This window comes from Panthera tigris, chromosome B1 (assembly GCF_018350195.1).
Source record: "Panthera tigris isolate Pti1 chromosome B1, P.tigris_Pti1_mat1.1, whole genome shotgun sequence".
NCBI lineage: Eukaryota > Metazoa > Chordata > Mammalia > Carnivora > Felidae > Panthera > Panthera tigris.
The window spans coordinates 7,848,777-7,865,114 of NC_056663.1; the positions used below are offsets into that span (position 1 = coordinate 7,848,777).

General features: G+C 39.3%; 1 protein-coding gene across 1 annotated transcript; it reads right to left on the bottom strand.

Moving 5' to 3' along the window:
* Window positions 1–3,909: 3,909 nt before the first annotated feature.
* SPATA4 (spermatogenesis associated 4) lies at window positions 3,910–16,257 on the bottom strand. The gene is made up of 6 exons (XM_042982893.1): window positions 15,999–16,257; window positions 15,032–15,161; window positions 14,561–14,679; window positions 14,235–14,455; window positions 7,001–7,117; window positions 3,910–4,136 (listed from the first exon to the last, which is right to left on the bottom strand). The coding sequence occupies exons 1-6, from the start codon at window positions 16,214–16,216 to the stop codon at window positions 4,030–4,032; spliced, it is 912 nt and encodes a 303-aa protein (XP_042838827.1). The 5' UTR covers window positions 16,217–16,257; the 3' UTR covers window positions 3,910–4,029.
* Window positions 16,258–16,338: the final 81 nt, after the last annotated feature.

The window sequence follows — 16,338 nt, forward strand, 5'->3', positions numbered from 1 at the left end:
ATGACTACCAGTATTTAAATTGTATTAGAATTCTGATTTTGAGGTCTATGAAATTAATGTATGACTAGGAACAATAATACTTTGGTACTCGAGCTGTTTCATAGGATTCATAATATAGATGTTTTTGTCTAAAGAGTGAGCTTATATAAATAGAATAATTGTGGTTTTTTATTATATTTAAACCTGTTGCATTGAAAGTATTTAAAAAATTTTCTTAAACTCACTTCTAAAACAGAAAACAAGATATATATTATGTACTCTCTATTGCATTAACCACTTCTAACTCCTCAAAAAGACATTAGAAGGACTAAATTCTATTTTATTAAAAAGATTTAATTAACACTGTAGAAGGGAATATATGTGACTCATTGATAGTGAGAAGTATTTATAACCAAATCCTTGGTTATATGTGTAACGCAAATTTTTTTAAGTGGGAGAATTTTTCATTAGCATATATGTAGTAAAATTCATTTAAAAATGGCAGTTGAAATCCTACTATAATTCTCTTTGTTTTAAAATAGATTAAGAAGCCTATCTTCTGTGCTTTAACTACTTTGAAAGAAAAGATACCATTGAGTTTAAGTTATACACAGATAAACAATTATTTCCTTCTTCTGTATTTTAAATGAATGCAGGAAAATGGTATTTTATGTACAAACTGAAAAAATATAACTCTTTAGCACATGAACATAATAGAGGAGGAACCAAATTTGTGTCTAAAATCTAAATTGAATTGATTCAAATAGAATTCTATTACTCTTTGACTTCTATAATGTTCTGTACCTTAGTATTAATTGTAACTATTAATTCTTCATAGAATTATGTCATTTGACCATGCCAGTCTGCATCTATTGTGCCTTAATATGAAAAACAAAGCAATTTTTTAAATTTATAAAAGGTTTTCCATTGTTACATTTCCTATGCATGAAAACCCAAACAACTAATATTAGCTTATTTTACTATAAGAAGATGTCTATATTATTGATAACATGGACAAATTATTTTGCAAGGTTACATATGCTTTTGGGAAAGAAGTCCCCTTAGATAATGGTTTTGAAAGCATTGGAAAAATATTTTGTCTATAGAAAGTACCAGGTGGTTAACAAAATTGCAACATCAAAATGAGTTCTGTCTTGGGAAATATGATTTTTATGTCAATCAAAATTGACATATATGTGTATATACATATATGTCTGTGTATACATATATGTATATATGTATATGTATACACACACACACATAGATTTTTCCATGAAATCATCCAGAGGTGTTCAGGAACATGGTTGCATTAAAGCAATGACTTGTATTTTGTTGTCCTTAAAATAGGAAAATTGACACTTTTTTGGTCTTAAGTCAAAAGGCATTCTGAATATAGTAAAAGCCTCCCTAATTGTTTATAAAATTTTGGGTTTATATTTAGTGTAGCAGTAATACAGAAGATATCTTTATGGTCAATTCTTAATAAGTGCTTATTGCACTATATCTTTGAAACATTTATTCCTAAATAATTGAAAAAAGTACTCTTCTGGTAAATTTAGTTAGCCATATGACAGTGCTATGATATGGCATGTAGTTATCGAGATTTGTATGTCTGTATGTACGTATTTCAGGTCCCCTAAATTTCAGGAAACACTGCAGTTAAAACCAGATATGACAGAGTTAACCGCTAAAATGAGCATCAGTCTTGTCCCCACATACGCCGTTGAGAGAACACGGTCTCTCCATAAATGCTGGGCCAGAATCATCAGAGGTGTGAAGGGCTGAGCTGTTCATCTGTGTTATTACTTTACTTGGAAACCTAGAAAAATCACTTCTTTAGGCTTTTCAGGAAGATGATTCTCCACTTGTAAGAAATACTGACTGTAGTAAACCCCAAAATTAGCATAAAAGGGGAAAAGCTTACTAATAATGCAAACAGCGTATCACAGAGGCATCCGGTCCCTGATGAGTGTTGTGCCAGTTGATTGAAAAGGTTCTGCTCCCGGAGGAGCTGCTGTTGCTCCTAGAAAAGCTCCTTGCTTCCTTCTGCCAAAGATCCTTTGTGAAGTAAACAGCCTTCTTAAGATACACCTGTAGTGTTGGGGCGCCTGGGTGGCGCAGTCGGTTAAGCGTCCGACTTCAGCCAGGTCACGATCTCGCGGTCTGTGAGTTCGAGCCCCGCGTCAGGCTCTGGGCTGATGGCTCGGAGCCTGGAGCCTGTTTCCGATTCTGTGTCTCCCTCTCTCTCTGCCCCTCCCCCGTTCATGCTCTGTCTCTCTCTGTCCCAAAACTAAAATAAAAAGCGTTGAAAAAAAAAAATTTAAAAAAAAAAAAAAAAGATACACCTGTAGTGTTGGCCTCTCTTAATACAACTCATCTTCCTGAAGCTCTTGAAGTTACCTACTTTGACCATACCTGCTACCTCCATTTATTTGCTCACTATGAAGCATACAGTGTATTTCGTATTTTCCACTGCTCTCCAGAGGCCCCACGGGAGTCATGAGAACTTACCATAGGCAGTGGTGAGTGATCAGCTTTTTCAGGAGATTGAACATACAGTCAGGAGAAGAATAAAGAAACACTTTGTATGACTCTCTACCCAAATTTAAATCCTTTTCTCTGGATCTTTTCCCCAGCTGAGGTTCCAAAGACTTGCTTCTACAGCCCCTTCCTAAGGAACTATATTTTATGGGTTAAAAATTAGTCTCATAATTTTCTACTTTAGATTTGTGCCAGTAGAGTGCAAGGTAACAGGGGTGCCTGGGTGGCTCAGTCGGTTGAGTGTCCGACTTCGGCTCGGGTCATGATCTCACAGTCTGTGGCTTCAAGCCCCGCGTCGGGCTCTGTATTAACAGCTCAGAACCTGGAGCCTGCTTCGGATTCTGTCTCCCCCTCTCTCTGCCCTTCTCCTGCTCGCACTCTCTCTCTGTCTCTCTCAAAAATAAATGAACGTAAAAAAAATTGTTTTTAAAAGAATGCAAGGTAACAGATGGGTAATGTGTAGCTGCTTAAGGTATGCATTTAAACTATATACCCTTTACCTCAGATAAAACTAGATTGTACACTCACTCCCAAGAAGCCATCCTATTTCATGTGGGCCCTCTTTAATTTCTTTCACTAAATATTACCTGCCCAAAATGTGAAATTAAACACAGAAGTCTTTGGAGATAGAAATTCTAATAAAGCCAAGCCTTCAGCAATGCAAAACAACGAACAGAGTTTAGCTGGAGATTGGCGTGTGTGTCTCAGGATCCAGCATTAGTAATGCTCATCTTGGAAGTCGGATGAGACTGTTAATGAGAGAGCGTAACAACATGACTAATTACAGTTGAAGAAAATTTTCCAAATGTGAATGTAAAATTATAAGAATGCATGAAAGATAATCCATCTTTCAAGATATCGGCCAACTCTGGTTTCCCTCCACTAAAATTCTGGGGAGTGGCAGCAACCAGTAGAAATTTTTCAGTTGAGCTAAATGGTTTGCTAAACACCTGAACCAAATTCCAAGTGAGGCACAATTTTTCCTCTCCCACAGCTCCCTATCAACAAGAAGAACGATGCCTGTTTTTTAAAAATGTTTTAAGTCTAGCTATTTATGGGAGTGGGCAGTATTCTTTCCGGGCCAACGTGTGATAATCACCGTTCGGGATGCATTGTTTGTGAGTGCATGTGATGTGTAAATATATATCAGGCAAAGTGGTAGCTCTTTTCATTTCTGATGAGGAAAACATAACAAAGCAGATCCACCATTGCTACAGAATTGATGAGAGAAAACTTTTACCTGTCATGGTGAATTATGTTTAACTGTACCTTTTAAAATAATGTTTGCTCCTTCTCTGTTGATTTTGCATTTTCAACAGTACCCGGCACAGGTGTTTTAATACGTGGTTGTTGAATTGAAAAAAAAACAACAACACTTTTTGAGCCCAATTATGGATAAGACATCGCTTTAATTTACTTATATACCCACAACCAGGTGATTAGACCCTCTAGGATGGCAGGAGATGCTGCATTACATCTTCAAAGCCATTGGACACGTGCTTTTCAAGGTTACTTTTTCGTGTTTGTGATCGGGTTCATAGCAGATTCAAAAGAATATTTTCCGGCTTGTTTGACATGAATTCTTCTAAGTGGATTGCCAACAGTACCTGTATTTCCTGGCATATTTAAATAAACAACATTAAAATCAGTTTGTGGTTATTAAACATTTGCGCGATGATCAGTGTTTCTAACATACGGAACTTGCACAAGGATCAGCAACAGTCTGAACACAGGTTCATCTACATGCCTGGTAAGTAGAATATTTAAAGCACGCAGTGTAGTGGCCGTAAATAAAAAATCGGAATGCCCCCCACTTCCAAAAGCCATTAGCAGTGCCTAAAATACCCGGGGCTTAGTTCGGTGTATCTGATACTGAATATGACTCAACTATTTTTAGATGTTGTTTCAGAAAGCAGCTGAGGCCTCGATTCTAACAGTGCTGAGATTTGGCAAATACTCATAATTCGCAGTTTAGTTTCTGGAACTCTGATTGCAATGAAGCGTCCAAACTGGCTGACCTTCCAGGTCGCTCAGTTCTCATGTGAGGGACCAGTGGCAGCTAAGAAACGTATTCTCCCTTGGCCCACGAGTTCACTGGATGCTAGGTTTAGGTAAACATATGCAGGGACTTCAGTATTAACGAAAAAAACAAAGGCAACCTATCTTACAATTAATTTTTGCCACCCTATTTGAGAATTAGAAGCTTTCGAGGTGAACAGCCTGTGGATTTGGTGCCGTCACATGCCGCGCAATCTTAGATGGTAAGATAGGATCCCGTGTTACCTGTGGCCTCGCTCTGCTCCCCTCCTTCCACTCGCGCCCATTATGTTAGCTGACCTGACCTACACACTCTGTCAGTAGAAACAACTGAGATGGAATCCCTTGAATTAATTTGGAAAAAATAAAATCTAGCAAAACAGCTCTCATCCATGTAATTACCAAAGTCAGCTGCACACCATTCATTAATTTCCATTGTGCCCAGACTAAGAGGACCCAAGTTTCTGGAATAGGATTGAGAGAAGTAGAGAGAGAAAAGCATGTTTCTTCCCATCCTGATCTGTCCTGGTGATGTCTCGCTTAGCCCATCACCCACTTTGGAAAGGATGGAGAAAGCCCACTGAAGTGAGGGGGACTCGTAGAAGAGCATGGAGAGAATAAAATGGGGGAGAAGTCACGTGCAGCAGTTACTACATCATTACAGTCGTGAAAGCAGGACTCCGCTGTCCTTGGAGTTGTGATCCGAAATGAGAGCATTATTTTTCTCAAAACTCATTTGTGACCTTGAAATGTTTCTGGAAAGATAAAGGAATGTTCTTCAGCTATTCAAGTATCAGTAGCCATCGTGTGTGTGTGTGTGTGTGTGTGTACACACACACACATATATATGGACACTTTGCATCGGTTTCTTATGCAGGAAGGAGGCCTTGCAACATCTCATTCCTCTTCCCGCCTTCTCATTGCAGGTCCCGAAGCAAATGGTCCTGTGCTTTCCCACCCCCAGGCAGGTCCAAGTAGTCATAAGGGGAAAGAGGCAAGCAAGGGAACCAGCAGAGCACCCCCGCCCCCCAGCCTCTGCCCTGGAGTCACAGCTTCTACCTGCTGGAGCTCTCCCTGCCCTGCAGGCATCCCTGTTGGAAGAAGGTTGAGGCAGGTTGAAGGAGAGGATGTGTTCCCAGAATCTGAAGGTGAAACTATGGATACTTATTTTTTTTTCCCATAGAAACGTTATTATTCACTTCTGTCGAGTTGAGTCATGCTGAGTACCATGCCTCAAGCATATGAGTTAGACCTTTTAATGGACTGTTCTAATGTCTAGATATTACAAAGTGTGCTCTTAGAAATGGTAGTTCTACCAGGCCATTAGCAAAACAAAGCCAAATTAAGAGTGATGTGTGCTCAAATAGAGTTTGGAAAACACTTCCCTGGGTACCTCTCCTCTTCACTGTTTACAATGAGTATTAGCATATTAAAGGCTCTGAGAAGTCACAAGGTTAAAAGGAGGAATCTGTTAACTTTGCTTTTCCAGACCCTATATAAACAAAGGCCTGTGTCCCCCACCCCCCATGAAACCCTTAACATTTTAGGAATCCTGCCTTGTAGGACAGGTCCCCTAATATTTTCCATCAGAGCCCTGACAGTAAAAACAAAATATGGACACTCAGTTAAGTTTGAATTTCAGATGAGCAATGAATAATTTTCAATGAAAGTATGTCCTCAACATGTCCCCGTAATTATTGGTTTTATTGGTTATATCTGTTTTTATTCACTAAATCTAAACCTACTTTGTGGGCAGCGACTCGGCCCTGCTTTTGTCGCGTAAAAGCAGCCCATAGACATGGCATGCGGAATGGTCCTGGCTGTGTTCCAGTACAACTTTATGAACATAGAAATTTGAACTTCATACAATGTTCGTGCATCAGAAAATACCATTTTTCTTCTGATGCACTGTTTGAACCATTTAAAAATGTGAAAGCCATTCTTAACTTGCAGGCTCTACAAAAACAGGGTGGGAGACTGATTTTGGCTTATGGGCTCTAGATTGCTATGCTGTGAACACTTTCTGAACTCCCAGGATTTAAACTAGGGGCTTGTTGTAATACAAGTATGCAAGTATCAGTATCTGCCTTAGGGCTGATTCCTTACCTGCTGGTAGAGAATTGAGCTTTGAGCTCTGCACTGGCCTTCACCTGTTTCAGACCCACCTCTTTAAAGATAAATCAGAGCTGAAGTGGGTCCTTTAGTTGGGGTGGGGTGGGGGGAATCTGGCTTGGAAACCTCCCCAATGTGACCGGTACTCAGCAGACTGTGTGGCCCCTCTACCTACCCAGAGCATGCCGACACCAGCCTAATACACAGTTTTAGACTGAATGCCTAGACCAGCATTTTCACTGTTTAAAAAAATTCTAAGGAACCAAGTAGCAGCAAAAGGTTCAGTTCCCAGGTAAAAAGTTAAGAATAAAACCACAGTAACAAAACTCACGTAAAACAGGAGCAACTCTTTCCCTTGAAATCATGGGGTTATGTTTGCACCCAGAGCCATGGGTCGGAAGGTGGTCAAGAGTAAGTTCTCCCACTGTTGGTTTGACCTCAAACCATTCTATGAAATAGGAACACAAAAACTGTTAGAAAATCACTACGGCCAGGGCCAGAATAAGACACTGTAATTTAAAAATTAGGCAAATTCTTTAGACATCTGTTTTATCATATTCTTAAGAGTGGTGTGAATATGAAGATTATTAACCTTCTCCCCACATTTTTCACATCTTTGATGCACAAGATAGTGGCTTTAAAAAAGTTATTTCAAAAAAAACCTGTTATTTTAAAGACTATGTTCTTAGTTTTTTTGATAAGTTTTTATTCAGTAATAATATGTATACAGAAAAGTAAACAAATTATGTGTTTACAGCTTGATGAATTTTTGGAATGAATACACTTGGGGTAGCCATCACCCAGGTCAAGAGATCATACATTACTAGTAAGTAACCCCCAAATCCCCTGCTTGTCTCTCCTACACAGTATCCTAAAAAGAAAATACTGTATTGACTTCTGTCATCACAGGTTAAATGATTTCTTAAATATTGTTTATATTTCATATGAACAACATGCAGTATCTGTTTTGCAAACCTATTTATGCTTTAAAAATAGTGACTTAAAATTATTTCTTCGTTTCCCCTATTTCTCATTAACTAATTCTATAATTCTATCTATCACACTTGGATATCAACTTCCCTGTGCTTCTAAAGATCACTTACTGCTCCTCTGCAGCTTGAAGAAGAGTCTAAGGTTATTTCTACTTATCAGCCAGACCCTGTTCATGCTAAATACAGCTCTGGTCAGCAGCATCCTCAGAACTATAATTATCACAGTTCATGACTTTGAGCTTCAAATCAGCAGCCTCAAAGATCAAGATGGGTGATAACAGAATACTGTTGCAGAATCTGAAGGGTTGAGGTGATCCATGGCTAAAGAGAAAGTGTGCTCACGGGAGGACAAGAGAGATACAGGTTAACTTTGTGCAAAGATGGACTTTGAATTAGAAGATTAAATAGAATACTTGTGTTTGGCTCTAGAAATCCCAGTGAGAACCAGTGAGTGACAGTGATGGTGAGATAGACTGTAAGCAAACATTCTGTATGAAAAATAATCGTATCTGATTTATGGTGTTAGAAATAAGGTAACTTGACAAAACTAAAATGCTGAAGTGCGGTAAGGGGCTGACAAGGAGCCGTCAGTGTTTTAGGGTCCTTATAGTTGGAGAAAGAGTAAAGACATTAATTTTAGACGAGGATAAGTCTGCATGGTAAAATTTCTAGAATGGCACTACAAAGAGTAGAAATTTAAAATTTTCCAAGTCAGTTTGGGGGGTGGGGGGAGACAGTCTTTACAAAAAATTCAATCCAATCAATCCAAAAGAAGAAAAGATAGGTGAAACAATAACAAGAAACGGAAAAAGAATAAATAAAGAGCACAAAATACCATGATAGATGTGAATGCAAATATAGCAGTAGGCAGTACTACTGAATTCCTAACAGTAAAAGTCACGGTGAATGAAATAAATAGGTCCATGCAATAGGATACTTCATAGAGGGAAAAATGGCAGGACTTGTTTACCAAGTGCCAACACTTGCTATAAAGCCATAGTAACTAAGATCGTACGGGTGATAAAGTTGCGCACATTTAGACAAAATCAGCTATCTATCTATATAGATATAGATATATAGGAAACAGGCCCAGATATACACAGAAACTTGGAAAGTTTGAGAAATAAGGATACTACAAATCAGTGGGGAAAGAACAGACTATTCAAAAAATGGTTCTGAGACCATTGGTTCTCCATTTCAGTTGCAGACAAATTAAGATCTTTTTTTTTTTTCAAATTAAGATCTTAAAAGAGACTAACTCCTTATCAGATACATGCTTTGCAAACATTTTTCCCCCATTTTATAGTTCCCTTTTCACTCTTGTTTCCTTTGCTATGCAGGAAGCACTTTAGTTTGATACAACCCCATGTATTTATTTTTGCTTCTGTTGCCTGTGTTTTGGATGTCATTTCCAAAAATTCATTACCAATACCGAGAAGCTTTTTCCCTGTGTTTTCTTCTGGCAGTTATATGGTCTCAGGTCTCATGTTTAAGTTTTTTAATCCATTTGGGTTTGATTTGGGGTGTGAGATTCTTCAAGTGGATATCCAATTTTCTCAGCATGATTATTGAGGAGATAGATTGTCCTTTCCCTATTGTGTGTTCTTGGCATCCTTATTCAAGATCAGGTGACTAAATGCATGGATTTATTTCTGGGCTCACTGTTCTGTCTCATTGGTTTACATGTCTGTTTTTTATGCCAGTACCTTACTGTTTTAATGCAGTTTGAAATCAGGAAGTGTGATGCTTCCAGCTTTGTTCTTTCAGAGAATTGCTTTGGGTTTTCAGGTTCTTTTGTGATTCCATGTGAAGTCAGGATTGTTTTTTCTATTTCTGTAAAGACTGCCATTCAGTTTTGCGAGCTTGCGTTGACTCTATGGATCAATTTGGTAGTATGGACATTTTAACAATATTAATTCTTCTAATCCATGAACATGGGATGTCTTTCCATTTATCTGTGTCTTCTTTCCTTCATCAGTGTTCAATACTTTATAAGGAAGTAATATCCAAAACGTATAAGGAATTCATACAACTCAATACTGAACAAAGCAAATAACCCAATTAAAAATGGGGCAAAGGACCTAAGTAGATGTTTCTCAAAATAAATACAAATGGCAAACAGGTGTATGAAAGGTGCCCGACATCACTAATGATGACCAATAATCAGGGACATGCAACCAAAACCACAATAATATATCATCATACATCTGTCAAAATGGCTGTTATCAAGAAAGACAAAAGATAAAAAGTGTTCATGAGGATGTGAGAGAAAAGAGAACCCTTCTACACTGTTGCTGGAATGTAAATTGGTACAGCCATCATGGAAGCAATATGGAGATTCTCTCCCAAATTAACTACCGTATGATTCAGCAATCCCACTTCTAGGTATATGTCCCAAGGAAACAGAATCAGTATCTCAGAGAAATATCTGCATCCCCATGTTCACTGCAGCAATATTCACATTAGCCAAAGATACAGAAACAACCTAAATGTCCAAAAATGGATGACTGTATATGTACAGTCATACATGTATACATACACACATGCACACACTCAAAATGGAATATTAATCCGCCTTTAAAAAGAAGGAAATTTAGGGGGGTGCCTGGATGGCTCAGTCTGTTAAGCTTCCAACTCTTGGTTTGGGCTCAGGTTGTGATCTCATGGTTCATGGTTAGTGAGGAGCCTGTTTGGGATTCTCTCTCTCCCCCTCTCTCTGCCCCTGCCCACTGGCACAGTCTCTTTCTCAAAATGAATAAATAATAAATGAAAAGGAAAATTTATCATTTGCAACAACACAGATAAAACTAGAGGACGTTATGCTAAGAGAAATAAGCCAGACATGGAAAAACAAATACTGCATTTCCACTTCTATGGGGAATGTAAAACAGGCTGTTTGAAGCAGAGAGTGAAATGGTAATTTCTAGGGATGGGGTGGCGGGGCACGTGAGGAGATGCAGATCAGAGGTGCAAAGTCTCAGTTATGCAGGATGGGTAAGTTCTGCAGGTCTAATGTATGGCATGGACTGCATCTAATAGTGTATTGTGTACCTGAAATTTGCTAAGAGGGTAGACCTTAAGTGTACTCACTACACAGAGCAAGCAAGCAAGGAAAAAAGAAAAGGGAAGAAAGAAAATGGCAACCTTGTGAGGAGATGGATATTTTATTTTAATGTTTATTTTTGAGAGCGAGAGAGCCTGAGCAGGGGAGGGGCAGAGAGAGGGGACAGAGGATCCAAAGCGGGCTCTGCGCTGACAGCAGCAAGCCCAATTCAGAGCTTGAACTCAGGAACCGTGAGATCACGGCCTGAGCCAAAGTCAAACGCTCAACTGATTGAGCCACCCAGGCACTCTGAACATGGATATGTTTGATTGCAGTGATCATTGAACAATGTATATGTATATCGAAACACCAAGTGTTACACCTTAAATATATATAATTTCTATTTGTCACTTATACCTCAGTAAAGTTGAAAAATTATTTTAAGTGAAAGGCTAACATAGCAACATTTTTCTAGGTATATCTCCTGAGGCAAGGGAAATAAAAACAAAAACTCTGGACTACATCAAAATTAAAAGCTTCTGCACAGCAAAGGAAACAGTCCACAAAACTAAAAGGCAGCCTGCTGAATGAGAGAGGATATTTGCAAATGACATATCCAGTAAAGGGTTAGTATTCAAAATATATAAAGAACTGCTACAACTCAACACCCAAAAAACAATCCAATTAAAAAATGAGCAGAGACATGAACAGATGTTTCTTCAAAGAAGACATCCAGATGGCCAACGGACACATGAAAAGATGCTCAATACCACTCGTCACCCGGGAAATGCAAATCAAAACTACAATGAGATACCACCTCACACCTTTAGTCAGAATGGCTAAAATAAAAAACACAAGAAACAGCAAGTGGTGGTGAGGATGTGGAGAAAAAGGAACCCTTTTGCACCGTTGGTGGAAATGCAAACTGGTGCAGTCACTCTGGAAAATGATATGGAGGTTCCTCAAAAGGTGAAAAGTAGAACTGCCCTACAATCCAGTAATTGCACTACTAGATATTTACCCAAGGGCTACAAAAATACTAATTCAAAGGGATACATCACCCCGATGTTTATAGCAGCATGATTTACAATAGCCAAATGATGGAAGCAGCCAAAGAATCCATCTATGGATGAATGGACAAAGACGATATGGTGTGTATGTTTATATGTATATAAACATAACGTGTATATATACATATATATGTATATGTATATATGTATATATACATACATACAATGAGTTATCATTCAGCCATAAGAAAGAACGAAATCCTACCGTTTGCAACATGGATGGAGCTCGATAGTACAATGCTAAGCAAAATAAGTCACCCAGAGAAAGGCGAATAAATACTATATGATTTCACTCATATGTGGAATTTAAAAAAAAAAAATGAGCAAAGGGGAAGAAAAGACAAAACAACTAAGAGACTCCTCACTACAAACAGATGGTCACCGGAAGGGAGGTGGGTGGAGGATGGGGAAATGGGTGATGGGGATTAAGGATGCACTTGGGATGAGCACTGGGCGTTGTATGGAAGCAATCACTAAATCGTACACCTGAAACTAATAGAACATTGTGTTAACTGGAATTAAAGTTTTAAAAAATGGAAAGGCTAAACCTTAGTCAAGGTAAGGATAGGAGAATATTTTTATAACCTCATGATGCCAACAGTATTAATTATGAAGTTTGTTTTTCATTTCTGCCATAACAAATTGCCATAAAGTTGGTGGCTTATGAACAATAGCCATCTTTACTCTCACAGTACAGAAGTCTATGGGCTTCTTTTTAGAGGCTCACCAGGCTGAAATTGAGATGTTAGCAGGGCCACATTCCTTCTGGAAGCTCTGGGGATGAATCCTCTCCCATGCTCATTCATGTTTTTGGCAGAATTTGGCTCCTTGCAATTCTAGGTCCAAAATCTGTGTTGTTGCTGGCTGTCCCTGAGAGCTGTTTGAGGCCATGCCCTCACCTTCTTGTGCCCTCCAGGTGGCCTCTGTGGCAGTGGCAGGTTGAGGCCCTCCCACACTTCAAATCGTTCCTGCTTCTGCTGCACTCCTCTGACTCCACTTGGAGAACTATCTCAGCTTTTAAGGGCTCATGTGATTAGACTGGATCCGCCTGAATAATCCAGCATAAACTCCCTATTTCGAGGTCTGTGACTTCTGCAAAGCCTCTTTTGCCATGTAATACAACGTATTCACAGGTTCCAGGGATTGGGGCATGAACAACATGGGAGACATTCTACCTAGTACGGAGTTTGATAAAATCTTCTCAATTAAGAAATACATATGAATGAAGTTAAGAACGTAAGTCGTGCGCATAAACTTTTTTAAACCAAGGCAATGACAAAGGCTGCAGGACAATGGTTACTCTCAGAGGCAAGTATGAAGAAGGCGGTAAGAGCAGGACACCAGGAGAATATAAAGCTATGGGTAATGTTCCACATCGTAGATTATGTAGTGATACACAAATATTTATTCATTGTCTTTTTAAAGTTGTACATCTACATTATATGCATGAATGAATCACAGCAGAATTACAGTGTTTAAAAACCTACAAAAGAATTTGACTATATAATTCCACAACAGGATCAATGACCTCAGTTCTTTTCTACTCACAAATTCATGAGTAAGAGCAAATAAGGAAGAGAAACAAAAAATGATAGGCAGTGGAAGATGAACAGAGCAACAGGATGAAAACCAAAATATCCAACTCACATTGTGAGGGCAAGTTACAGTTACTGCTCTCCTTTCCTTCTAGAGAGAGAGAAAATGGCTCTTTTCTTCAGAAAATGGGGGTTCAAATGAGGGAGAAATCCTACTGACCTACAGCTGCCTCTTTCTTGAATGGTTTTAGTGCCACGGTCATGATGAAGTCACTAAATGTCTGGAATCAAGGACTATAGAATTCTGAGACCAATGGTGTCCTAAGTTAAGTGTTAGTAAAGCAACAACAATGAAAGAAAGTTCACTTATTTTGTTTGTCATCTGTTGGAACTCTGATGGCAAACGCTTTGGATGCTTTGAGACTTATTTCAGTGATCTCTCTGGAAGATTGCCGTGGGTTGCCTCCATCTGCCTTACCTTACGTACCCAGTCTACATACCGAGGCTACTACAGGACAACCATGACCATGGTCTGGAAATCATCTAGAGCAAATCATGGTAATCCAGGCTTTTCCTATAGTACTTACATCCTGATGAAGTCTGAAATATTCTCATCTTCCTTAGTAGCTTGATATTTGAACTTACTTCCCACAGAATTTTATGTGAACATAGTCACTCTTTTCTAAAAAGAGAAGTGTTAATATACTAAGTTAACCTATGCTTTCATTTAAAAAAATATGCCGTAAACCACTCCAGTGATGATAAATCATTCCACTGCTAAGCATAAGAGATGCTTTCCCTTTAAACCAGGGATAGAAAAAGCAGAGTTGGGACAGACAGTGGTCAACTTTTCTTTCATCTGTACTCAAGCATAGCCTCACTACGTTGGGAAGAATTCAGTTGACTATTTCCAAGGAAAACTTACTTGGATTCAATTTTCTCCTTAATTTTCTTTGCAACATTTGTAAAAGGAAGAGGAACTCTACTTTAAGTTCATTGCTGAGCGTGTTGGGATTGCTTTTTATCTCTGATGACCTAATGTTATCTTTAATCGACTTGGAAGCTGTGGAGCTAGGAACCAGGGGCAGACGCATCTGGTAACTGTAGTCTGTGAAATTCACGAGGTCACCCTGGATACTTTTAATTCTGGAACGAAAAAAATATTGTTGACAAGCCATATTTTAGTAATGAGATTTATGTTACCAAATTTTCATTTTAAGTTGTATCGCTAGAAGATTCCAAATGACTTACTCTCGATGCGTTAGCAAAGTATAAACCTCTTGTATTAGTATTTCAGGTACTCCAGCTTTGCAATGAATTGTTCCATGGATTAGCTCTTTAGGTAATTTAAGTCTTTTTCTTGCCAGGAACTTTAATAGTAGAAAGAAGGTATTTTCATTATAAGAAGTTATGTAAAAATCTTCAATTACTTTGTATTCACCTTAACCCCCTTTTTTTTGTCTCTCAACTAATAGTTTTTAATTTTAACGTGTTAACTATTAAATAGCGTTCAGCAAGAAAAGCAACCATTCTATCCTACTCCAATTTGAAATGAGTTTCATAAGTGACTCCTGACAAACTTTAATAACCTTCATTTTAATACACGGAAACAAGCTGCCAGCTTCATGGCACAGCCACACGCACGTGTGTGTAGATATCCACGACATCAGGAGTACACCATTTAAAACACAAACTTCTTAAAGTCGATGACTGCTAATTTACCTTCTCCAACTGTGCCCAGTTATCCAACTTGACTTTCAAAGAAGTTCCATTTTCAAAGGATGACAATTTAAGGTCCCTGGGGTAATATATAGTGAATATCTCTGCAATCAGGAAGCCATTTGAAAAATCCCTGAGCCATAATATTAAAGAAATGAAATAAAATGTTACTTTTACAGTTTGTTTTATAATCAATTAACACCAATTTAATATTCCACACTGACAGCAAATAACTTATAAAATTAGTTTTGTTGGATCATTGCTCTAAGGAAGACCTGCTATGGAATAGAATTTTAATAAGATTAGATACACACTAAAGGCTTTCGTGTTCTTTTTATGAACCCAAACTATTAATTTGTATTGAATCTTCATTTTAACAAGATCCCTAGGTGATTCCGATGCACATTGAAAATTTCAGGCATGTCTCTATTAAGGAATATTGAAATTAGTAAACCAGAGTCTTTGCAAAAAAGTCATCGCCTTCATATTTATGGAAATTAGTTCGCATTCCCAGAGCAGATATTAACCGCCCGTTACGTTCAGGGTGGCTGCAGTTCAGCAGCAACTTTTTTCCAGTCCCTGATTGGAAAAACTAGATGCCATCCAGAGGATAAACTGATCCCCACGATTGTTAATGTCCAGTGTCTCTAAAGAAAGAGCCTTGACTATCAGTATTTTTTTGTAGTCACCAAGGCATTCTATATTAGCTTAAATCGAAAATGTGATGATTGAATGGGTAAATGCATAAGTGAGTGCTTCGTCATGTATTTTCCAGGCCCGCTCCCTAAAAGAAGGGGTGTGTGTGTGCGCGCGCGCGCCGAGCGCTGAGCGGGTGGGGGTCGGGGTCTGAAACCTAAACCAGGGGAGTAGGCCGTCTGCGCCCAATGCCGCGGCGGGGCAGGCGGGGCAGCCGAGTGGTCGGCGGGTCCCCGGGGTGCTCAGGCCCCGTCTAGGCGGCTTGCTCCTGCACCTGTTGACGTTCCTAGGAAAGAAGGTGAGATCCAGGCCCTGGAGCCAGCGCAGAACCGACGGGGACAGGCGGGAGCTCTTCGGTGGATGCGGATAGACCAGATATTTCTTAGGCTTCCCTCGGATGGGAGCTGCTGCCTGTAGCGAAAGTGACGGTGACTTGGGTAGGGCTGCCGCCGGCAGTGTCAAAAGCCTTCCTCCGAGGCCGGCGGCAGCCATGTCGCTTTCTGGGTTTCTATGGCAGCATCCGCGGCGGGGCGGGGCCTCGGGGGGGCGGGGTCTCAGCGCGGCTGGGCGGGGCCCGTTGGTGGGCGGGGCTTCGGCGGGGGCGGGCACTGGGC

Excerpts from the sequence above, each read along its gene's own strand:
- SPATA4 (XM_042982893.1), bottom strand. The coding sequence starts at position 16,216 with ATGGCTGCCGCCGGCCTCGGAGGAAGGCTTTTGACACTGCCGGCGGCA. Across the intron at positions 15,162-15,998 it reads TTTCCTAGGAACGTCAACAG|GGATTTTTCAAATGGCTTCC; the intron begins GTGCAGGAGCAA and ends ATTATGGCTCAG. Across the intron at positions 14,680-15,031 it reads ACTGGGCACAGTTGGAGAAG|TTCCTGGCAAGAAAAAGACT; the intron begins GTAAATTAGCAG and ends CTACTATTAAAG.